This window comes from Cryptomeria japonica, chromosome 7 (genome assembly GCF_030272615.1).
Source record: "Cryptomeria japonica chromosome 7, Sugi_1.0, whole genome shotgun sequence".
Taxonomy (NCBI): domain Eukaryota; kingdom Viridiplantae; phylum Streptophyta; class Pinopsida; order Cupressales; family Cupressaceae; genus Cryptomeria; species Cryptomeria japonica.
This window is the reverse complement of record NC_081411.1, coordinates 511126583-511153116: the sequence shown is the minus strand read 5'-3', so window position 1 is coordinate 511153116 and position 26534 is coordinate 511126583. Positions and strand designations below refer to the sequence as shown.

General features: G+C 38.3%; 1 protein-coding gene across 4 annotated transcripts in view; it reads left to right on the top strand.

The window, feature by feature from the left end:
• LOC131060147 (uncharacterized) overlaps positions 1–26534 on the top strand; it is a 265487-nt gene that overhangs the window by 78452 nt on the left and 160501 nt on the right. For 3 of the 4 annotated variants that reach the window (XR_009110290.2, XM_057993261.2, XM_057993259.2), the window contains exons 7-11: positions 2894–3149; positions 4309–4573; positions 4666–4826; positions 5069–5668; positions 6112–6281. Coding sequence is in view for 3 of the 4 variants with exons in the window: in XM_057993261.2 (XP_057849244.2) it covers positions 2894–3149; positions 4309–4573; positions 4666–4826; positions 5069–5668; positions 6112–6281 (1452 nt within the window). In the remaining variant the exon portion in view is untranslated. The remainder of the gene's footprint in view (positions 1–2893; positions 3150–4308; positions 4574–4665; positions 4827–5068; positions 5669–6111; positions 6282–26534) is intronic. The other variant, XM_057993260.2, reaches the window with a different exon arrangement.

The following is a 26534-nucleotide window of genomic DNA, read 5'->3' as shown; positions in this document are numbered from 1 at the left end:
TTATATAAGACAAAAAAAGATAGAATAGAATTTGTTTAAGTATTTAGATACATGAAAGGCTCATGTGCATGATTGATAGTGAAGCTCCTATTGTTCATACTACTAATATTTCATCGACGGTGAAGTATCTTGCATAGTCAACTGAACTCATTTTAGCCAAGCTTAACTTCAATTACTACTTCATCATTGATAGGCTTCATCTTGATGGTATCTATGTTTGTAGTAGTTATTTGAAAATCATCAGCTATCCTTAGAAGATCCTACTAGCCTTGTGATTATGTTTGTTGCATGCCAAAGCAAAGTATAGTTGAGCTCACTCAAAATTGTTCATTGCTCTTGTATTCTTAGTGTTAGTTTAGCATTCCTAAACCTTACCTCTTTTTCACTTTTTTTCAAAAGATCATTAGTAGAAGTAGGAAAGAGCTGCATTGCAACATCATTCATAAAAACAGCATTCCTTGTGATAAAGATTTCCATCTCTTCAAGAACAATTAAGTCAGTCCCCTTGGAGGAGCAGCAAAACACATCAAACCATTGAAGCTATCCAGCATGTCAAGACTTGACATTGTAAACCTTGGAGTCCTGTCAAGAGATCCTCGTGTTCAGATTTGAGAAGTCTTTGTTCAAGAGATGATAGAGTATTCAATACTTTATTTTGTGTTCAATAGTGCATAAAACACACATCAGTACTGTGGCTGCTTCTGCTATACTTTGTTGATCTGACCACATGCCCACTCTTACACAATGGAACTCAATGAGAGTTGGACCACAATCACAATTTAATCTGACAAAGAGCTTTATTTTTTTGTTTACGTGCCATTAATGATAAGCTGATGCATACTACTTATGATAGGAAATTTAATAGGATATCTGACAATCCAGCGTTACTTCTAGAAGAGTTGGGAGAAAATGTTGCCTTGTTTTTGTCACAAATGCAGAAGATTCAAAAGGAATTATAGATTTGATGTTGCAAGTTGGTATTGCAAATTAGCTATGCATAGGGATCATAGTAGGAGCATAAGGTTGCTTATGAAGTCTACAACATTAATACCATTTTGTAAGTGAAAGTGTTTGTTTTCCAGCAACCAACCCATAAGAACTTATATTAGGAAGAGGGAAAGCTCAGGTTTTAGTTCTCTCACAATGTCTTCTACTGAAATGAACACTCTATAGCAAGAAAATGATTGCAACATGCCAATTATCTGGGGTGAGGAAAGCAGGGATGTTGACTTCCTCGTCTCGCTGCTTCTTCTCAAGAAAATGTGAAGAACATTGTTGATGCTGTAAATAATGGTAAGATTACTCTCAATGCTCACTCTGCTTCCACTCCTTTTTCCAATTATCTGAGCTCTCTAATAATTTAGTGTTTCAGGGTTTTGAACTTTGCTGAATTGATTATCAAATTACTGCACTAATTCCCAGCTCTTTACTTCTTACTGTATCAGTTCGAGAATTCCCAGCCCTAAGAATGGATCCTGTTGCTACCCTTTTCCATCCTCATTCCATGAAGATTGCCTCTAAATTGAAACCCTGTGAATTGCATTCCCTCAACAAGTGCACTTACCCTACTTGCAAAGAGGCATCAACCAAAAAATATGATAATCAGCCTGCTTATCTATCTTCCTCTTATGAAACAACTACTCTTAATGGGCTGATGAGTGCCACTGAGGCTCAGCACAAACACGAAGCCCTCAATCAGGACAATCACAAGCTACTCATCCAAAACTTGCAAGAAAGGAAAAGCAATTAGAGGGGCATTATCGGTTGCTTGCATAAACAAGAAGCAATTTCATCTATTTTGAGACAATTCTATTTCACTTTCCAGAGTAGAGTTGATGCTGTATAGCACATACTGAATGCTGATAGGGTTAGTACAAATATGTTTTTCTCCAACAACAGCAGCAGCATATGACAAAGGAGCTGCAATCAGAGAAGTTCATCTTTGAATGAGTTTCCAGCAGTCTCTGACCAAGGGAGCATGCTACAAGGTAGCCAAGTGGACATGCAACATGGATGGATGTGGAATCAGGATAGCTGTTTGCCTGCTGGTCAAGCCACCGGGAAAAGAAGCTGCTACAATTCTTAAAATATTAGCCGGACACTTCATTGCCCCAAGTCATTGCCCCAAGTCACTTTTGCTTTTGAACAAATTTTATTTTGATATAGGCTTTTGCGTGTGGACAAAGTTTAGAATGTTTTCAGGTTAATCTGTCTTTGATTGTATCGGTGAATATATTACAGCATAGAATTATCTAGTGTGCACCTTTTGAGTTATTTTTTTTGTCTCTTGGGCATCCCTTATAAGTGCTTTGTAACCTAACTCAATATATCTTCTTGGACAGGGTTTCTGAACTCGTTCTTGTAAAAAACTATTTCTATTAAATACAATATATTTTCTTTACAAAATACAAATAAAATTCCAGTACCACCTTTTTGAAAATCACCTTAGAAGTAACTTTTCTGCAAAAGGTGGTTACCTTGTTACTTTTAGCCTTTAGGAAGTTAAGTGTAATGGTTATCTTTATATTGGAAATCACGCAGAATGGATTATTCTCTTGATAAGGTAACTTGGCAGGTTTTGTGACCATTCAATTAGATTCTGGATGAGTGTTTTAGTATGAGACTTCCATCTTCCAAATGTTTTTCTCAGTGTTAGAGCCATGGTTACTGATATAATTGTTCTCAATCTTTAAAAATTGTTTCTGACCAATATGCCAATCACTGCTTATGAAAAGAATTGTATGTCTCTTAAAGCATAAGCTCACATTGTTAAAACATTACATGAAATCATGATACATGCCAGATGGCTTTCTTTTATGACGCAACAGCTTTTTTAGCCCCGTAAATAATCTCTGAGAAGGAAACCTCACATATTAATGGATTTTCTTGCTAGGTACCTAGTTGTGCCAACACCGCTGACAAAAATTCGTTGGTGGCGACTGTGCCTGGATGAAGCACAGATGGTTGAGTCTAATACAGCTGCAGCAACAGAAATGGCAATGCGTTTGAGTGCTCAACACCTTTGGTGTGTTACTGGAACCCCTATACAGCAAAATCTTGAGGATATGTATGGTCTGTTAAGATTTTTGAAAGCCGAACCATTTGATGATCATAGATGGTGGAGTGAAGTGATTAAGATTCCATATGAGGTAATGATTCCTTCTTACAAGACAATGTTAAGAAAAAATTTAAAAATTTCTGTGTATAATTCTCTTCCATCTTTGAGAAATCTCAAAATATATGTTAAACCTAACTTGGCTAAGTTTGTTTGTTCTTTTACATCTTTTATAGCCTTTTGAAAAATGAAACAAGAGATTTTTGTTGAAAAGTGACTTAAGACTGGTTTATGATGATCTGAAGAAGAAAGCTTTTCCAAGATGGTGTTGACTTCTTGAAGAATGATATGCTGCCTAGATGCTTTAATGTTCCTTCCAGGCAGTTGTAAATTTTGCTATTTCTGGGGCAGACAGTTTTCATGACAAACAAGGCAAGAGCAAGGAATTAGCAACAACTGTAGTATGAATAGTTCAACTAAAGTTTATCCATCTGATAAGATTTTAAGATCTCGAGGCATAGTTGCATGGTGTGAACAGTCATAGCATAATTTACGTTTTTGTAGCAATCCAGCAACTTACCGTCATTTAAATTAAAATATAATTGGATTCCAAGGCTTAAATATCCCTGCATAGAATTTTCAGTATCATCATGGATGGCCTAAGTAAACTCTTGACACAGTGATTGATTATAAGCTCCAATACCACAGCTGCTGTTCATTCATATGACCAAGTGTTTATAATGATTGAAGGCTTCTACATTGTGGCTTTTTTGCATCAGTGCAGTGAAATTTTACAGGTCTGCTTGCTATGGCTCTAGGTATTGTTGTGATTTTTTAGGTATATTAGGCATTATACTTAAACTTTTCCTAGGAATACTATGTATATGAGTTATTCTAGCTGGATACGTTGCTTGTTTGGCAGAGGTTGGTTTTGAAATTTAGGTTGTCATCTTTATCTCAATGTAATTGCCTTGCAGGGAAGAATTTCTTATTTTGGATTATTATTTGAGCATTTTGTGGATGAGAAATTATAGTCAGAGTCTATTAGTACTTACCAAGGAGAATGCTTGTATATTTAGGTGAACACAGGCTTGCATCTAATCTGAGATGTATAATTGTATTATAATGCAATTGACATGGCTTGTGATGTGGTTTGTCCAATTAGATTATAGAAATTCAGTTGTATGCTTAGTTTTGAGAATACTCTTTTACAAGATGCAGTAGAACATTCTCATGATATTCCTTTCTTGCAGAGAGGTAATGTTAGAGCAAAACAATTCACACATCAAGTTTTCCGGCAGCTAATGTGGCGATCAACTAAATCACAGGTGTCAGATGAATTGAATTTACCTCCACAAGAGGAGCACTTGTCATGGTTGATGTTTTCTCCAATTGAAGCCCATTTTTATAAGCGACAACACGAAAGTTGTGCTGTCAATGCTCGAGAATTTATTGCAAAATGCAAAGATGATGTTTGCATTAAGTCAAGGCAATGTGACAATAAGTCTCATATTATAGGTAGCATCATTGATGCCTTTTTGTTAAATATATCTTCTAATGTCATTTAAATTGTAGCTTCAAAACTAATCAAGAGTTAAACTGGTTTTCAGGATCTGAAGCTTCCTATGATTCACACCTCACTCATCGAGAAACTGCAAAGTTGTTGAATTCACTACTGAAACTTCGTCAAGCTTGCTGCCACCCTCAAGTGGGAAGCTCTGGGTTGCGCTCTTTACAGCAAACTCCTATGACCATGGAAGAGATCTTACAGGTCATTGACTTATTCTTGTTTCTGAATTTTCAGCTCTTAGTAATAAATTGGTCATTTTAAAAATTTTGTTAGGAAAATGTTGGTTCATTGTGACTAATATCTAGAAGGTAATCACTCTTTTGAAATTTTTAGTCTTCTAAAGGCATACAGTTTAGAAATAGCTCTTGGTACAAATGAAATGATGAGAGGGATTTTCTGTTTGACGTCATTTCTTAGCCAACTTTACACTGATCTCTTTGCAGGTCTTAATTGGCAAGGCTAAGAATGAAGGTGAAGAATCTCTCAGGAAACTCATTGTTGCATTGAACGGAATGGCTGCACTGGCTATAATAGAAAAAGATCTTTCACATGCAGTGTCACTGTACAGGGAAGCGCTGACAATAACAGAAGAATATCGGGAAGACTTCCGACTTGATCCTCTGTTAAACCTTCACATAGTTCATAACTTAGCTGAAATAATTGATATGAGTTCAAATGCTAACACAAAAGGAAATTTTGGTGGAGATGAAAGTTCCATTGGCCCAAAAGATCAATCTCCTCCACTATTTCAATGTTCTCAAGTTGAGGATTGCATGAAAAAGCAGACAGCTGGGGAAAGTGTTGCTAACAGCTCTACCAGACCTTCAGATCAATCAAGTCCAAGATGCAATCCGTGCTTGACAGAAGATCCCAGAATGACAGATAAGATCTCAAATACTAATCCCCAGATACAGGAAATTCCCAGGACTTTGAGGGATGATTTCTTGGTTAAAGAGTGCAATCTCATTAAAGAGAAATACATGCTACAGTTCACTACAAAACTAGCAGCAGCTCGGGATGAATTTAGGAGTTCTTACAGTCAGGTATTTATGACTTCTGAGAAGTGCCTTTTCATGGTATTATTCTGGGTGAGCTATAATTATGACAAACAAAATTGTTCTTGTGTATAGATTCTTGTCAGTTTATGTGACAATGCTGCTTGAAGAGACAACAATTAATCAAGATTTCTGGCTAGGGATGGCTAGGAATCCTTGATCTTTTATCCAACTTTGAAGTTTGTACATGGCAATTCAAGAGTAACTTAATCGACTTGCATAAGAATTTCATTGGTCAAATTATTATGTAGTTCAAAGCTTCAACTTTTATGGCACTTGTTAGCTATCTTTTTCTATGTTTACAAACATTTATTAAATGAAAATTTTGTCTTGCAGTCTTAACCCTGCCCACAGGTTTTTTTACTACTGTTATAATATGGAGATCATTAATATATTATTTGTTAACACATCAAGTATGCTCAATTTTATAGGTTATGCAAGCAAAGGAGGACTGCCGATTTGAGGGAGCAGAAAATTGGTGGTTGGGTGTGCTGGAACTTGTAGTGCAACAAAAGGATCTTTCAAAGGATTTGTTGGACAAAATCCAAGACAGCTTGTCTGGAACTGATGGAAGATTAAATTCATCTAGGCTTGGCTCACGGTATCTGTAAAATTCTTTTGCAGTTTTTTTCTCTTCAATATGATTTTCTATAAGCACATGGCTATCCATTTTGTGAACATGGTTCAATTACAATGTGTAGGTATTTTCTTATCTATTTAACAGCACAGAGAAAATTGATTCAGGAATTTGTAGTAGTTTCAATATTTGTCTTTATGAATTTCCTTTTCTTGGGTATGTTGGTTTTAGTATTTATTTTGCCACTATATCCTTATTCACATGTATATTGAGATATTTCGTCTTCATTTATGAAGTCATCTCTGTAATCAAAGTACTTGATGTTTCATGGTCCATGTGTAGTTGTAAGCAATGCATGGAATTATATTGTTTACTTGTACTTGCACAATCTATTCCTAGTTCTTAATAGAAAGGTGAAGCTGAAAATTCACTGACTCAACGGTAGTGCATGTCACAAAGGAGAGGTCAATATTGTTCACCAATACAGTTTATAGTATCTTTAAAGTTAGCGATCATAGTGGCTCTGTATTTTGCTTTGGGGTGATTAACTCTAGCATGAATTTATGTATAGATTCTACTATTTGCACGTGAACTGTATAGGTTTGTGGCTTAAATTGTTAGATAGCACTCAGGGTTACTCTATCAGATGGTGAGTCATGACATTTATTTACCTCCAATAATTTATTATGGCACATTATCTCAACACACAATAATAAAATTCTGAAATTACTAATTAGCAAAGTTGTAGGATATGCCTGGGTAGGAACCCTAGTATGTGTACTGCCATACCAGGTATGGTACGGCCTGGATATGACCTGGGTACTGTATCTGACCATACCAAAAAACTGTTCTGAAGTTTTTCTGTGCTAGGTGTGGCACCCTTTGTTATCCATGCTGTATCCAGAAAACTTAACACCCTAAAATGTAGATCCACTGTTTATCCTATAGCTTCTTGTATTGAGCTCCAAAAAAAGTGTAAAATTACTGTCTCCTAGCCTCCTCCCTGTGGGAATTTCCTCCATATTAGTTCCCAGTCTCACCCAAGTCTCTGTAACATGTGATTCCTAAACATGAGAGAGGCCAATGGCTTCCTGCCTGTTTTGTTTTGTCACTTGCCATTTGGCCCTTAAGTTTAATATTAAGTTTTAATGGCGGTGAATGTTTGGTAGGGATTTTCTAAGGTTTTGATTTATTTATTTATGTTGGAACTTAGGTTAAATTTTTAACTTTATAAGTATTTATGTTTTATTTTTAAAAAGTTGAATGCCATAAATATTTATGATATAATTCTATGCCCTTTTTTTGTTATTTATTACCTTTTTTACTTGGTTTTTTGCTTTATGTTTAAAAATTTATGAAGTTTAAAATTATATATTATTAATCTTATGATTATTATTTATAATGTTAATTATTGAATTTAGTTTACTAGTTATATAATATATTTGTAAAATATTTAATATATTACTTATAGTTAGTGTTTATTCTATTTTTAAAAATATATTTAATATTTATTTTATGTAATGTCCCCACTTTGAAACACAGGTTAATGCCAAAATATACAAGTATAATTAAATATAATTAAATTTTAATTAAGTTAATGAATGGTCAAAAGACATGAAATGAAAAGTTGTGACTCCCTCAAACATGAGATATAAAAGGGAGAAAAGAACCTCATTCGAGGGGGATATTTTTTGGGAATCAGAAGTACAGATCTGATTTAAATAAGAAATGCAGGTTTGAATGTGAAAGGTTGTGTCTTGGGCATACATGATGAAGAGGTGTGACCTCTTCCTCATATTGGGAGATATAAAAGGGAAGAGGGATCAAATGGAATGGGGAAAAGGAAGTGGAATTGAAAGAGATCTAGAGTAGATTCAGAGCATAAATATATGGAGGGATCTTAAATGAGATTTGAGAAGGAAAGAAGTGTAATGTCCCTACTAGTTAGGGATAACTATCCTGCAAAAACAGATTGTTAGAATACAACAGACATATAAATATAAATGTAATCTAAATTGCCACTGAATTTTAAAATACTTAATTAACATAATCATAATTTTAATCTAAAAAAAGATACGAATGCCATACAAAGTATGTCCTTAGGCGGCCGTGAAGCTCGCCTTCTTGGAACCCATCTTGGTTCCAAGCCCTCCAGGAAGTCGAAGGTGAATTTGACTTCTGTCTTGAATGTAATTTCTTACATCCAAGCCCTCCAGGAAATCGAAGGTTATTTCGATTCCTGTCTTGGTAAGCTCTTACACCCAAGCCCTCCAAGGAAGACCATGTGTCATTCCTTGCCTTGGGTGATGCATCCCATCACCCAAGTCCTCGGAGTGGACCGGCTAGATCCAACTCCTCTTGGTTGAACTTAATCAACCAAGCCCTACATATGCATATCAATAATCAGTATATATACTGCCCTAGGGATTTCATAATCCCTTCCTTAGACTAAGGGAGTTTCCTCCCTATAGCCTCCAACATGTGTTTACATTTGTATTTATAATGCACTTTGATGATTTAGCACTATTTTATTTCCTAATCTACATTTTATGTTAACATGTATTCCTAATGTATTCTTTCACATATATTCTTATTAAATATACCCTATCATTGTTGACATATGCATTACACCTTCCTTGATAACATCTATATTCCTTAATCATTCCCTATGAGCAGATTAGTATATTAATTAATTGTATTCCTTAATGCCCACATGTTTTAGCCTTAATATATTCTTACTACTGCTCAATGAAATGTACTTTAATTAATATAAACATATTAATTATCATCCTTAATTAATGCGCAATGAAACATATATTAATTAACATTAACATCTATTAATTATCATACTTAATTAATACTCAATGAAATATACATTAGTTACTATTACCATATATTAATTCACACTAATATATTAATTCACACTAATATATTAATTTATAATATATTATACCTTACCTCTTACCTACTGGTCATGAAGTCTGCTCCTGACTGCTCTCCCGTGTTATCTCCTCCCCTTCCCTTGCGGTGGCTGCTTCCCTTTATAGCCTTGTAAAGGGCTGTGACCCTCCACGATCCCCTTCCACACCAAGGGGTGCGGTGGTAATCACAGCCAATGCTGCGATTACCATCGCACCTCTTGGTGCGGGGGAATCGAGAGGGCTTTAATTTTAAATATATAATGATACTAAGTTTTGCCTTTTTAATATTAAATGTAATACTTTTTCATTTGTTATATATTAAAGTAATAATATAACACTTCTTTCATTATATTAAATATATAATATTTTAAATAATTCTTTCCTTATTATATAAATGTATTTCCTCTATTAAATATAATACTTATATTAAATGCATTTCCTCTATTTAATATAATACTTATTTTAAATATATTTCCTCTATTTAATATAATACTTATTTTATCGTATTAGTCATGTATTTACAATAATCTTATTTACTCGATCCATATCCTTAATATTATTTACATAACTTTATATCAGGTGCTAATGCGGGTTTATCACAAGAAGAAAATAAAATATGCAGACCTTAAATGTGATATATGCAGATTTGAAAAGTAGTAAAGACAGATTTGACAAGTGAGAGATAGGTGACGATTAAAAAAGAAATTAAAGGGCAACACTTTGGACAAACAGATGTATCTTTTCATAACCAAAAGATGTGACCCTTGGTCTCCATGAAGGGTGTAAAGTGAAGGAGACATCATTTGAAGAAGGCATCAAACTGAGAAGAAGATCAATCGATCCGTTCAAGGGAGCACCAAAGTTCCTACCTATTTTCAGAATTCATAAAGAGAGGAAGCGAGCAGTTTTTGATAATAATAAGGGCAAGATTTAGGTCAATCCTAAATGGGGACATTACATTTTAAATTTAATAATTTCATTTATTATGTTCAACAATTACTTTGCGTTTGTTTCCTATTGAGCTAAACATTTTAATCTTGTTTTTATGTATATCTATTTTTTTAATTCGTAAATTGGTGGGGCTCTCACCCTTTATATAAACCAAAAAAAGAAACCAAATTTCTGCTTTGAAAACTAGGAGAAACAGAACAAAAATATTTCCCTCAGGCGTAAAGACCAATTACAGCCAATTAACCTTTGTTGAGATGTGAATGGAGGATCATTTTCCATTGATCTCCACTCTTCTTTAAAGAAGATTCTTTCAAGAATTGTGGTCCAAATTTCATCACTGACTCCAGTAGAAGGCAACTTAACCAGAGGGAGGAAGATCATACTGAGAAGGATCTGAAAGGATGTTGAGTAACCTAGAGTCAGCACATGATGCAGAAGCTGGTAAAGGGAATTTGGCAGGACTGGAGGGAGTAGTAGGCTTGATATTTGTTGAAGGGGTATCTGAAGAAGAAGAAACTATAGGAGGAGGAGGAGCCTCAGAATTTTGTTACAAAGAAATTGGAGACTAAGGAGCAGAAAGAATAGTGGCAATTCTTAGATTTTTTAGGGTTTTCTTAGATGCTGTCTTGGTGATGCAAAAATTAGGAGAGATTAGATCTAATTTTAGTGATTATTTCTGCTTGCTGGGCATTGGAAAATCAGGCCGTATATTTAGTTTTTTTAACTAGTGTTTTAAGTGCAAATTTTGTTTTAAGTTTAGGTGGTTTGATTATTGATTTCTGGCATAGATTTTAGACTATTCTTAGACGCTGCTACTTCATTTTGGGCAGACAACAGTCATGTATTTCTAGCTTTTTGTTGGGCTAACAAATGTCATGCATTTTTTATTTTCTGCTTTATTCTAGGCAGTTAGCAATCATTTAATTTTAGAGTTTTCCTTTGGGTTGAAGACAGCAAAAAATAAGACCTTTTTTTGGCCTTTTTTTGATCACATAAGTTGTGTATATTTATGATCTTTGGTGCTCGATAGTTTGTATCAGAACTACAGAATCAAAGTCCAGAATAACAAAATATTCAGATAGCAAATATTAAATCGATTTGAAATTTGCCTATACTTTCAGAAGTGCGTGCATGTAGGTTATAGCACTCAGAATTGGAGGTTTGTTCAAAGTTTAAGTTTTGTGTCATATTCTAGAGTGCAGAATTTGCATACCATATGTTGAATTTTAACATGGTATTAGAGTGGAAATTTGAAATCTTTTGAGGTTTCACTGGAGCAATCAGGGCATCCAGGAGGAGACTAGACTAAAGACCATCTCAACTAGAGTAGAAGAGATTTAGAACCTAGACATCATCAAGATGACGAGGAAACTTGGTAAGATAGGAGGACTTGCGAAGGATCAGAAGAACATTGAGGAAGAATCAGATTCTTTGGACTGGTGGAAGTAAGACTTCGGTCATGCGAAGTGTTTCAAAAGTCACATGATGGGCCACAATGCATCTTAGTGTCTTGAGAAGAAGAAAGCCAAGAACAACAACAGGAGTTTGCAAGGAGTGTAAAATCTGAAGCTGAAGTGGACGAGTTTCTAGACTTGAGATAACATTCTCCTTGGTTTCATTTTTATATAGATACACTATTGCTGATGCAGGGTGGTATGTGGACAAAGGAATATCTGGATACATAACCTTCAATAAGAAGGCATTCAACAAACTTGAAGAATGAGAGGATGGCATGCAGGTGGAGTTGGGCTTTGTAATGTCCCCTACTAGGACTTAACCTAATCTGCCCTAATATTCTTCAATTAGGGTTTGAATAATGCTTGGAAATGAAAATTGCTATCTCAGTATCCTAATGTACGGTTTGCAACTACGTTAGTATCACCAGATAAATAAACAAATAAAAACCAATATTGAACAAATAGAATTCAGATCTACTATTGTAACACCCAAGATGTAATTATGGAATTCCCTTTGAAGTTCTTTCCAAACAACTCATCATCATTAGGGAACACCAGTTGGGAGACCATAAAAGGCACCTCGAGCCGTTCCACCTAGCTCAAGAGCACAGAATGACAACCTCCATTCTCACCTCCTAGGCTGACCTGGGGTGTCTCTATTGGTGTGGCTGTCATGTCCCCTGTTTAGCTCTGCCTAGCAGAGACATGTGAGTCAGCTTATTATGGGGTCTTGTAGGCTGACAGTGATGGATAGAGACTTAGTGTGGTTATACAGTGTTTGGGACTCGGTGCTCTAGCAGTAGTTGATCAGTTTGGAGCAGTTCCTTATCTTTAGGAGGCAGTTCCTACGTTTATGGAGGATATCCGTACTATTTAGGAGGTTATGACCATACCCAGGGTTGGGTCTCCTTGAGATTATCCCTTGGTTTCAGTTTCAGAGGATTTGGGTTTGTTTCCTAGTTTCTAGGAGCATCCCTAGATTTTATGGATGAGATTGCTAGTGGATCCTTGATTTCCGACTTCAGTCACAGACAGGTGGTAGGTTGACTTTCTGGTTTGTGGTGTCATTTGAGCATTTTGCAGCTATTTGGGTTATATTTTTAATATTTCCTAAGTTAGCGTTTATTATTTAAATAAGGCTATGTTCATAGCCATTTTGGAGTAATAAGGGGTTTTTGGCCTCATCTGGATGCGTATCCCTTGGTGTAATAGCTCGTTGGAAAAGTCTTGGACTTTTCTAAATATTTCTCTCTTGACTCAGATCCTTTCGGTGAACAGATTTCTTTATATTTGAAAAAGAGTCGTTTTGTAATGTCCCTACTAGTTAGAGATCATTAACCTGCAAAACAGATTGTTAGAACACAACATATAGATATATATACATATAAACCATTTTAATTCAGAATCTATTTTTAACACTGAATTAGCATGATCATAATTTTTATCTAAAAAAGGATACGAATGCCATACGAAAGTATGTCCTTGGGCGGCTGTGAAGCTCGCCTTCTTGGAACCCCTTGGTTCCAAGCCCTTCAGGAAATCGAAGTTGCCTTCGAATCCTGTCTTGGGTGTAGCCTCTTACACCCAAGCCCTTCAAGGAAGACCCTTGTCTATTCCTTGCCTTGGGTGATGCCTTCATCATCCAAGTCCTCAGAGGGGACCGGCCAGATCCGTCTCTTCTTAGTTGGTGTTTAGTCAACTAAGCCCTATATATGCATATCAACCTTCAGTATATACTGCCCTAGGGATTATCTTAATCCCCCCTTAGACTATGAGAGTTTCCTCCCTATAGCCTCCCTCGTGATTTCATTCATAATACATTCCTTTGCATTTTCATTTACTATTTCCTATTTCATAATTCACATGTACATAGTTTTGTATTCATTACCTATATTCATAAAATATTCATTACCATTACTCACATGTATTCCTTAACATACATTCCTATTACCCTGATATGTATTTTTCTTATCATCTTTTACTATTTAAGATTCATTCATTATATATGCTTACAACAAGTTCTTCCTATATATATATATATATATATATATATATATATATTAACTATTCCTCTATGTATTAACGTAGATATATATATAATGTCCCTATCTATCTTTATGCATTTGTACTTATTAATGTATATATATTAGTTATTCCTAATAATAATATATATAATAATTCATTGCCTATCTTTATATCTCCATATTTATTAATACACCCTATTCCTATTAACCTATATAATATATAGAATAGCATTTATATATATTAATGCAAAAACTATACTCAACTCCTTACCTGTCTGCCCGTAACCTCCTCTGCAGTACCTTGTCACCCCTACGCTCACTCCTTTCTCTCCCCCTTCGGCAGCTTGCATGTGGTGGGTTAAATACCCTCCCGTTGGAACAAGGTGATGGTTCGCAGCCTAAGCTGCAGCTACCGTCACACCATTTCCCTTCCAAAGGAAGGGGTGTGGCGGTAGACGCAGCCTGGGCTGCGTTTCCCGTCCCACCGCTTCCCGCGGGGGGGTGGGCCTTATACCATGCACTTTAAAGTGCGTCACATAATAATAATCCCTTCAAACTATTAAGTGCATCAATACAAATAATAATTATTAAATATATTAAATGAAATAATAATTATTTAATTTCTTAACCCTATATTTAAACATTAATATACCTTAAACTTTTAATTAAATTAAATTAATTAAATATCAATGTTAACATTATTACCTCATTTGATAATTGATTTTGTCTTTTATTTATTTATATTCTTTCGAAAGCAACCTTATATTATGCGATGCGATGGGGATATCACAGTCCCTCCGTCTCAACTTTGCTTGTCCTCAAGCATCTTTAAGTCCTCCTCTTTTTCCCAAGTGGCATCCTCATTTGGAAGATTCCTCCATTTCATAAGATGTTCAATGATGGTTTGGTTCCTGAGCTCTCTTTTCCGTGTGTCCAGAATGATCGTTGGGTATAGTGTAAGTTTCCCTTCATCATCTAGGGGAGGTAGTTCGCTGCAAGGAACTACGTGTTGCCCGAAAACCTTTTTAAGTCGGGAAACATGGAACACATTATGTATTTTGCTGCTTTTTGGAAGTTCAATCTCATAAGCTACTTCCCCAATCCTTCGAATGACTTGGTAGGGCCCTTAAAATCAAGGTTTCAGTTTCTCTGTCCCATTCTTCTTGAGGGATGATTGCTTATATGGTTGTAACCTTAGGAATTCTAGATCTCTGGCCTCAAATGTCCGTTCTACACGTTTCCTGTCGGCGTAGAGCTTTTGTTGATTTTGAGCTTGTTGTAAATTTTCTTTCAAGATCTTTAGGATGTCTTTACTTTGTTGCACAAAATCTTGTGCTCTAGGTACTTTGCTTTCTTGGTTTGTTAGTTCCCCAAAGCTTGTGGCCTCATAGCCGTATAAGGCTTGGAAAGGACTCATCCCTATTGACATGTGGTGAGTCGTGTTGTAACAGTGTTCTCCTAGGTGTAACCACTTAATCCAAGCAGTCTGTTGTCCTGTAACATAATTCCTTAGATAGCCCTCTGTCCGTTTGTTTACTATCTCTGTTTGCCCATCGGTTGAGGGTGGTAATTGGTACTAGGGGTTAAATCTGTTCCCACCATTCTGAAGAGTTCTTGCCAAAACTGGCTAATAAACTTGCTATCTCTGTCACTGATAATATTTAGAGGGAGGCCGTGGAGTCTGAAAATTTCTTTGAAGAATAGGTCTGCTATCTGGTGGGCTTTATATTCGGTTGAGACTGCGAGGAAGTGGGCATACTTCGTGAGTCTGTCTACTACCACGAAAATGCTATCCTTCCCTTGTATCCTTGGCAACCCTGTTTTGAAATCCATAGAAATACTCTCCCACTTTTGATTAGGAATAGGTAATGGTTGAAGCAATCCTGCTGGGTGGTTAAGTTCAGTTTTGTTGCGTTGACATGTTAAGCATTCTTGGACATATTTTTGGATATCCCTCTTTTGGTTCCTCCATGCATATCGTTCCCTAATATGCTTATATGTTTTGTAGTATCCTGGGTGTCCTGCAAGGGGGTTATCATGAAATTTTTTGAGAATTTTGCCTTTGAATTCGGTCTGAGGGGTCAAGTATATCCTCCCTTTATACTAAATGAGGTCTCCTTTAATCCTGAAATCTTCATTGGGTAGTTTCCTGGCTAAAATTTCCTTTGTCTGGGGATCCTGGTCATATTCATTAAGGATCTCTTCCCTCCAGTCCTTTGAGATACTGGTAATGGTGTTGATATGAGCTCTCCTGGATAGTGCATCTGCTGCCCCGTTGTTCACCCCTTTCACATATTCTATATCAAAATCGTAGGCTTGTATTCTGCTCACTCATTTTTGTTGCATGTCATTTAGATCCTTTTGGCTCAAAAAGAAGCATAGACTGTTATGATCAGTCTTTACACCAAACCTAGCACAGACCAGGTATTGGCGAAATTTAGCCAATGCGTGCATTATGGCCAACATCTCCTTGTCATAAACAGAGTAGTGTCTTTCTGCGTTGGTGAGTTTTCGGCTCTCAAAAGCTATGGGATGTTTCTTTTGCATAAGTACGGCCCCAATTCCTTCCCCTGATGCATCACACTGTAGTTCAAAAGGAATAGAGAAATCGGGAATGGCCAATACTGGACAAGAGGTCATGGTTGTCTTAAGTTGTTCAAAGGCCCCTTGGGCTTGGTCATTCCATGCGAAAGCCCCTTTCTTAGTTAGGTCGGTGAGGGGTGCTGCAATCTTGGAGAACCCCTTTACAGAGCGCCTATAGTAGTTGCATAGCCCCACAAATCCCCTTAATTGGGTTAAGGTTCTAGGGGTGGGCCATTCCTTGATGGCTTTGATCTTTTCTTCGTCCACACTTACTCCTGCCTCACTAATTTTGTGTCCTAAGTAGATGATTTCTCTCATCCCAAATTCACACTTGGAGGCTTTAGCGTACAATGATTTTGACTCCAAAATATTCAATACCTCTTCGATGTGCAGGAGATGTTCTTCCCATGTTTTGCTGTAAATGAGTATATCATCAAAGAATATTAGAAGGAACTTCCTCAATTGTTGTCTGAATGTATGATTCATGCATGACTGAAAAATGGCCGGGGCGTTAGTGAGACCAAATGGCATAACTAGGAACTCGAAATGTCCATAGCGACATCTGAATGCTGTTTTGGGAATATCCTCTTCCCTCATTCGGATCTGATGATACCCTGACCTTAGATCGATCTTGGAGAAGTATTTTGCTCCATGGAGTTCATCCATTAGTTCATCGATCCTCGGAATTGGGTATCTATTTTTTATAGTCTTTTTATTCAAGGCTCGGTGGTCTATGCACATTCTCAGTGTCCCATCTTTTTTTTTGACCAATACTACTGACGAGGCAAAAGGGCTGCTGCTGGGTTGGATGTGTCCCATTTCTAATAACTCTTTTATGGTTTTTTCAATCTCCTCTTTGAACTTGTGGGGGTGGCGGTAAGGAGTGGTAATGACAGGTTTTGCTCCGTCCTCTAATTCAATGGAGTGCTCAAATCCCCTTTTTGGGGGTAATCCCGGGGGAATATCCTCGAAGACCTTTTTGTGTCTTCTCAGGATAGGTTGTATATCATTCTGAATGATCTGGTCTTCGGTTGGAGATTTATCCAGGACCATGCATTGTGCGACCCACTCTCCTTGATCGTGTCTAAGAATTTTCTCGATTTTGTTGCATGATACTATTTTTGGAGAGCCGTCAGGAATTCCCTTCAATATTATTTCTCTCCCTTCATGTTGGAAGCATATCTCCCGATTTGGACTATCCATGGTAAATCGTCCCAACGAGTTTATCCATGGCATGCCCAAAATGACGACATTCTCCAGGTTTACCACAAAGAAGTTTCTCGTGATGGTATGTCCTCCCAGGGTGACTTCCAATTGGGGTATAACTTTAGTGCATTTGTCTATGACCCTGTTGCCCATGATCACTTCAAAACCTCCAAACTCTTGGGTTTTTAGTCTTCTCTTTGCTGCTAAATGTTTGCTAATAAAATCATGTGAAGCTCCGGTGTCTACTAATGCAATTACTTTTTGTACCTTGATAATCCCTTTGAGATTGAAACATCTATTCTCATTTCCTTGAGTGATGACTGCTAGGGTACTGAGTATGTTGTTTACAAACCTGGTTCTTTTATAGGGACTTCCTTCATCCTGTATTTCCTCGATGTTATTTAACTGTCCTCTTTTACACTCATGGCCTCTCACCCATGGGGTCTTGCATTTGAAACATAGCCCTTTTTCCCTGAGTTCATCTCTTTCCTTGCATTGGTGATTATAACTCCAAGGTTTTTTGCACAAGTGACAAGGCTTTTCCCGGCGGTCCCTCTGGGGTCCCTCATTCCTATGTGGAGTTTTGGTTGAGGTATTCTTGGGGGCACTAAATTCAACCATCCTAGTTTTCTTAATGGCTTCCCCTAAGTTTTGTGGTTCCAGGGGTTTAACAAAATTCCTAATGGGGTCCTTCAGGCCTTCTAAGAACATGTAGGTAAGTCTTTTCTCGGATACGTCGGGGACCATTACTAACAAGTTTTGGAATTGATCTATATAATCTTCAATGGTCCCTGCTTGCTTAAGGTGTGTTAGCTCTTGGAAGTACCATTCAGAGTCTTTTTGGTCGAAACGGCTGATGAGCCTTTGGGTAAACTCATTGTAAGTGGAGACATTTTTATATCCTAGGGTGATGAGACCATTATGCCACCAATTATGGGCAGTTCCGGTTAAGTGTAGTATGGCAATTTTATGGCATCTTCTTCCGTCATGGGACTGTATGAAAGGTAGGTGTCTAGTTTTTGTACCCAGGCTTGAGCAACATCCTTCCTTGATCCGTCAAAATAGGGTAGGGACATTTTGTTGACTTTAGCCCTGAGGTCTTTACCCATGGGTTTCTTTTTCCTACTTTCATTAGTCTTGGACTCACAGAAGTCCTTGAAGGATACCACCCTCTGAACTTTTGGTTCCAATCTAGCATAAATTTGGGCGATTTCTTCTACCCCAAGTGTGGTTGGTTCCTCCTCCTCCCTCTCATGTTCTTCCCTAGGGAGAAATTCGGGAATTGTTTGCCTAGAACTTTGAGGTGATCGTTCGTTGTCTGCGTGATTAGAGTGTGTTTCTCTTCTAGGGTTTGTCATATCTCTATTGTTGCTGTTGGTGCTTTGGAGGATTAACTGGCTCATCCTTTCAAACTTCTCATTGGTTTGTTCCATGAAGATCTGGAACTGCTTGGCCAATTGATCAGCCATCGCTTTTGCTCCTTTCTTCCTCTGATAGGTGATCATAAACTAAGGACCTTTCCCACAGGATGGCAGGATTATGCTCTGATACCACTGTAATGTCCCTACTAGTTAGAGATCATTAACCTGCAAAACAGATTGTTAGAACACAACATATAGATATATATAGATATAAACCATTTTAATTCACAATCTATTTTTAACACTGAATTAGCATGATCATAATTTTTATCTAAAAAAGGATACGAATGCCATACGAAATTATGTCCTTAGGCGGCTGTGAAGCTCGCCTTCTTGGAACCCCTTGGTTCCAAGCCCTTCAGGAAATCGAAGTTGCGTTCGAATCCTGTCTTGGGTGTAGCCTCTGACACCCAAGCCCTTCAAGGAAGACCCTTGTCTATTCCTTGCCTTGGGTGATGCCTTCATCATCCAAGTCCTCAGAGGGGACCGGCCAGAGCTGTCTCTTCGTAGTTGGTGTTTAGTCAACTAAGCCCTATATATGCATATCAACCTTCAGTATATACTGCCCTAGGGATTATCATAATCCCCCCTTAGACTATGAGAGTTTCCTCCCTATAGCCTCCCTCATGTGATTTCATTCATACTACATTCCTTTGCATTTTCATTTACTATTTCCTATTTCATAATTCACATGTACATAGTTTTGTATTCATTACCTATATTCATAAAATGTTCATTACCATTACTCACATGTATTCCTTAACATACATTCCTATTACCCTGATATGTATTTTTCCTATCATCTTTTACTATTTAAGATTCATTCATTATATATGCTTACAACAAGTTCTTCCTATATATATATATATATATATATATATATATATTAACTATTCTTCTATGTATTAACGTATATATATATATATATATATATAATGTCCCTATCTATCTTTATGCATTTGTACTTATTAATGTATATATATTAATCATTCCTAATAATAATATATATAATAATTCATTGCCTATCTTTATATCTCCATATTTATTAATACACCCTATTCCTATTAACCTATATAATATATAGAATAGCATTTATATATATTAATGCAAAAACTATACTCAACTCCTTACCTGTCTGCCCGTAACCTCCTCTGCAGTACCTTGTCACCCTTGCGCTCACTCCTTTCTCTCCCCCTTCGGCAGCCTGCATGTGGTGGGTTAAATACCCTCCTGTGGGAACGGGGTGATGGTTCGCAGCCTAAGCTGCGGCTACCGTCACACCATTTCCTTTCCAAAGGAAGGGGTGTGGCAGTAGATGCAGCCTGGGCTGCGTTTCCCGTCCCACCGCTTCCCGCGGGGGGGTGGGCCTTATACCATGCACTTTAAAGTGCGTCGCATAATAATAATCCCTTCGAACTATTAAGTGCATCAATATAAATAATAATTATTAAATATATTAAATTAAATAATAATTATTTAAATTCTAAATCCTATATTTAAACATTAATATACCTTAAACTTTTAATTAAATTAAATTAATTAAATATCAATGTTAACATTATTACCTCATTTGATAATTGATTTTGTCTTTTATTTATTTATATTTTTTCAAAAGCAACCTTATATTATGCGATGCGATCGGGATATCACACGTTTTCTATGCACTTGGCAACTTAAAATGAGAAATATAACATTTTAACCCTAAACGCCACATTGAGTCACTTTTAGGATTCGAGCTAAGTGGGAAGTTGTTATAAGGAAGTTGTTATAAGGAAGTTGAGACCTAATTCTTGGGTATCTTCTACACATTTTACATCTTGGATTTGAGATTTTGGCTCTGGAAGAGCTTTTCAGCATCTAGGACGCCAATCCCAATGCCTTGCCTGTTTGGGATGGAGCCCCCAATACAGTGGTTTGGATTTGCTTGCAGTTATTAGCATCTTGGAGATTGTACGACACACTTTCTGGAGGTTTCAGTGATTCTGACAGAGTTCAGCGTGGGGTTTGGGGGTTTCTATCTAGTTGGGTGTCCCTGGCAGCCGTACAGCTGTACCTGGCAGCCACTTTCCTTCCCACGTGCAACACTTGGAGGGCTGGAATCTTGCCGCAGCTTCATTCCTGGTTATTTTACTCTTTCAACATCCAGGTTGGGTTCATTCCCGATTGTAATCTTCTTGAAATTATTGGAAATCTTCATCTGGTCAAATATTTGATTTTATATTAAGAAATCTGCCTTGAATCGAATTTGTTTTGGCTGTATATGAACTTCATTTTCAATACTTTGTTCATGTACTTGTACTTCATTTATTATTTGTTGAAAAATCATCAAAACACAAAAATAATCCAACCCTTCTGCAACTTCTGTCTATTTCTGAAAGAAAATATTAATAAATGGGAAAAATCAATTTAAAATAATAAAAATTACAGCAGATCAGCAAAAGATATCCATTAGGGAGCTTTCAGTGGTATCAGAGCTATCATCCTGCCAGCCTGTAGGGTTTGTGTGGAATTTTCACACTAGGGTTACATTTTATTCTATGCATTCGGGTCGAGAAGAGATACATAGGTATTATACACTCAGGGTAGCTCAACAGGAGCGTGAGAGTGGAATTGAACAGGTACCTAGTATGGCGGATGAACAAGGGTTGCTAGACAGAACCGGATTGAGGATGAATAACGGGAGATGATGAGAACTCTCATCACTACACAACCCAGGATAGTCCAGACACTTGACAGATTACAGGAAACCTTGGCACGAATGGAGTTGGATAGACATAGGGGCAGACATGGGCGGAGCAGATTAGTTTCAGTGGCAAGCAGTCAGCATAGCCATTAGTCCCATTCATCAGTTGGGAGCTCCCTTCATTCCTCTAGACGGGAACGTCGTCGTACCCCTACTACGGATAGAGCTTTGCTTTCTTAGTTTGTACAAGGTGAACAGCCAGCACAGGTAGATCCACCAGAGGTTGGGTTCCAGGAGTCAGTTTTGGCAGCCATAGCCAATTGGAGAGCCCTACCCCCAGAGGTTAGGGATGTTTTCCCTCTTCCCCAGTATTGTGCACAACGTAGAGATACAGCTAGGTTCAGAGGAGATCGTGGTTATAGACTACCACAGTAGCAGAACTATGACCTCAATAGAGCTACTGGGAAGATCATATTGGCTACATATGATGGCTCTGGTGATACGAGTGGACGAGCTTGGGTGCACAAGTTGAACATATATCTATCCTTGAGGCCCATGCCTGAGCGTGAGGCTATTCAGTTTGCTGTGTTGCATTTAGACGGGATTGCATATGATTGGTGGCACCATGGATTGGTCACCCAAGATCACGCCTTGGTACGTTCCTATGCCGAGTTCACTGAACGACTCATTACACGGTTTGACCGTAAGGATATAGAGCTCTACTATAGAGAATTGGCACATCTTAGATAGACTGGGCATGCAAAAACTTATATTAATGAGTTCCAACGTATTGCGGTTATGGTAGTTGATATGCCCCAGAGGCGGAGTGTGATGTTATTTATTGAGGGATTGCAGGATAGACTTAAGGGATTGGTACGTGCTTTCTAGCCGGCCACTCTTAAGGAGGCCATTGATGTGACATTAAGACTGGATACCGTTCCCATTTCTTATCAGGCAGATAAGAAGCCATTCAGGGACTCTCGGCCTGCACAGAAGGCCAATACTTCACAGAATAAAGGAGGGTCATTATCTAGACCTCCTTGGATGAATCAAGAGACGAGGAACTAATTGAGAAGGAAAAAGTTATGCTTTTCTTGCAAGGAACCTTGGGAACCAGGACACCGTTGTATGGGTAAAGGAAAGGTTCATTTGATTGAGGTGACATCTGAGTTAGGGGATGAGGAGGTACCCGACACTGACACTGAGGATAGCATGGAGGATGTTGAGCAGGTGCAGACACAGTTGGAGTTAGATACCCCTGAGTCTTTGGCGACAGCCAAAGTAACTATGGCTACCCTCTCCAGTTATCCTAAATTTCATGCCTTTCGGTTGAAAGGTACACTGAAGGGCAAGCGGGTCATGAGCTTGGTAGACACAAGTGCCACACATAACTTTATTGATCAGAAGTTAGTGGAGAGGCGTGGATTACAGTATGAGGAGTTTGGTGGTTTTGGAGTGAAGGTGGCAGATGGTGCAGTTTTGGGCTGTACTAAACAGATTCCACAGCTTAGTATTCAGATGGGGGATTATACTTTGACCGATGATTTTTATGTGCTTCCATTAGAGGATTATGATGTGGTCTTGGGCATGCAGTGGTTACAGGGTATTGGGCGTTACATTATTGATCACCACCGTATGCAGTTAGAGTTCCTTTCTGGGGGGAAGAAGACTATCTTGAGGGCAGCTTAAGATGGTGGACCTAAGGAGGTGTCTTCTTGCAGGATGGAGACTATTATTAGACATAATGATGTGATTTGGGCTACACATTGTTTGGTGAAGTCCAAAACACCTACACCTCAGGATGGCAGGGTATTTCATGTTGATATTCAGTCAGTGATGGACCGTCATGGGAGAGTATTTGGTGACATACCTTCTGGAGTGCGTCCAGATAGAGGTTTTGAGCATGGTATAGAGATGGAGGATGGAGCAAAGCCAGTGATTACTACCCCATATCGTCATACTAGAGCCTATAAGGATGAAATTGAGAAGACTATTCATGAGTTGTTGGATATGGGTTTCATTCGGCCTAGTTCTAGCCCCTTTGCTTCTTCTGTAGTGCTTTTTAAGAAGAAGGATGGGACTCTACGGATGTGTATAGATTACAGAGCCTTGAACAAGAAGACAATCAAGAACAGATACCCTATTCCACGTATTGATGAGTTGTTGGATGAGCTTCATGGAGCTAGCTACTTCTCTAAGATTGATCTTCGTTCAGGTTACCATCAGATATGTGTACGAGCAGAGGATGTACACAAGACTGCCTTCCTTCCGTTGTCACTATGGGCACTATGAGTTTCTGGTAATGCCTTTTGGCCTTACCAATGCACTGGCCACTTTCCAGTCCTATATGAACCATATCTTCAACAAGCAGTTGAGGAAGTTGGTTCTAGTGTTCTTTGACAACATATTGATTTATAGTCGTACTTGGGAGGACCATCTCAGACATGTTGAGGAGGTACTTAGCATTATGGAGAGCCAGTCTCTATTTGCTAAGTTATCCAAATGTGAGTTTGGACTTAGGGAGGTTTTATATTTGGGCCATGTGATCAGTGCTGATGGGGTGAAGGTGCATGAGGAGAAGATTCAGGCGATTCGGGATTGGCCCCGCCCTCAGAACATTATTGAGTTACGTGGGTTCCTTGGTTTATGTGCTTATTATAGAAGATTTGTGAGAGGTTTCTCTTAGTTGGCAGCACCTTTGACAGACCTCACAAAGAAAGGGGCATTTAGATGGACAGAACAGGCATAGGGAGTCTTTGATAGACTCAAGGAGGTAATGAGCACTTGTCCAGTTTTGGCATTACCTGATTTCTCGCAGCCATTTCTCCTAGAGTGTGATGCTTCAGGTCTGGGCATAGGAGCTGTGTTGATGCAGAACAAACATCCCATTGCCTATGAGAGCCGGAAGCTGCGAGATAATGAGAGGTTGTACTCCACCTATGATAAGGAAATGTTGGCTATTATGCATGCTTTAGCCAAATTTAGACAGTATCTTGTTGGCAGCAAATTTGTGGTAAGAACCGACCACAACAGTTTGAAATATTTCCTAGATCAGACAGAGCTCAATGATTGACAGCAAAAATGGGTGAGCAAGATTCAGGCTTATGATTTCGATATCGAATTCATAAAGGGGAAGAATAATACTGTGGCTGATGCACTCTCTAGGAAACCCTCACTTGCTGCCCTATGTTCATTGAGCGAGATTTCAGCAGATTGGAAGGCTCAACTTTTGGTTGAGTATTCCAAAAATCAGCATGCTTGTGAGGTCATGGATGGTTTGATAGTGGATGACAAATACAGTATGGTAGATGATATTATCTATTACAAGGGCAGGGTTTATCTTGTTCCGGGTTCACAGTTGAAGGAACAAATTTTGCATGCTTTCCATGATACTCCTATGGCAAGACATCCAGGGTATGTTAAGACTTACAGAGCGGTTCGAGAGAGATTCTCTTGGAAGGGTCTCAAAGATGATGTTTTGCGGCATGTCTGTGAGTGTATGACTTGTTAGCAGAACAAGTCGGAGCATACTTATCCTACTGGGTTGTTATAGCCCTTGCCTATACCGGAACAGAAGTTGACTGGGTTTTCTATGGACTTCATTACAGGTCTTCCTCGGGTGCAAGGGAAGGATTGTATCTATGTGGTCGTGGATAGGCTAACAAAATATGCCCACTTCTTTCCCATTGCAGTTGATTTTACAACATCTCAGGTGGCTGAGCTATTTTTCAGAGAGCTGTTTAGATTCCATGGTCTTCCCAAGACCATAGTGAGTGATAGGGACAGCAAATTCATGAGTTCCTTTTGGCAGGAACTTTTCAGGCTAGCAGGCACTGAGTTAACACCTAGTACTTGTTACCACCCTCAAACAGATGGACAGACCGAAATAGTCAATAAGGTTGTTGAGGGATATTTGCGTAACTATGTGTCAAGGCAGCAAAAGGCATGGGTACGTTGGTTGTATTTGGGCGAGTATTGTTATAATACTACGCACCATATGTCCATTGGTATGACGCCTTTCAGAGCTCTCTACGGCTATGAGGCATTATCCTTCATTGATTTAGCTCTGAGTGACAGTAGAGTTCCTTTGGCTCAGGATTGGTTACAGGAGGACCAAGATATCATGAGATCTCTCAGGGAGAATTTACAGCATGCACAGAATCAGCAAAAGATATACGCTGATCGGCATAGGATTGAGAGAGCATTTGAGGTGGATGACATGGTTTTCTTGCGCTTACAGCCATACCGACAAAGCACCCTTAAAGGGGGGGGAGCTGAGACAAACCACGTTTTTATGGACCATACAGAGTACTCAGGTGAGTTGGAGAGGTTGCTTATGAGGTTGAGTTACCACCAGGCAGTAAAATTCAAAATGTGTTTCATGTATCTTGCCTGAAAAAGGCCCTTGGACAGCATCTTACAGTTTCACCCGATTTGCCTCCCATGGATGAGGAAGGTAAATTGACTTTGGTTCCTGAGGAGATTCTTGAGGTGAGGGAACGGCGGTTGAGAAGCAGGGTGATTCGTGAGTATTTGGTACGTTGGAGACATCTTCCCATAGAGGATGCCATTTGGGAGGGTGAGGCCATTTTACAACATCCAGCATTACAGTTGCTTGTGGGCAAGCATCTCCGAGAGGGGAGGACTATAATGTCCCCTCTTTAGCTCTGTCTAGTAGAGACATGTGAGTTAGCTTATTATGGGGTCTTGTAGGCTGACAGTGATGGATAGAGACTCAGTGTGGTTATACAGTGTTTGGGACTTGATGTTCTGGCAGTAGTTGATCAGTTTGGAGCAGTTCCTTATCTTTAGGAGGCAGTTCCTACGTTTATGGAGGATATCCGTACTATTTAGGAGGTTATGACCATACCCAGGGTTGGGTCTCCTTGAGATTATTCCTTGGGTTCAGTTTTAGAGGATTTGGGTTTGTTTCCTAGTTTCTAGGAGCATCCCTAGATTTTAGGGATGAGATTGCCAGTGGATCTTTGATTTCCGACTTCAGTCACAGACAGGTGGTAGGTTGACTTTTTG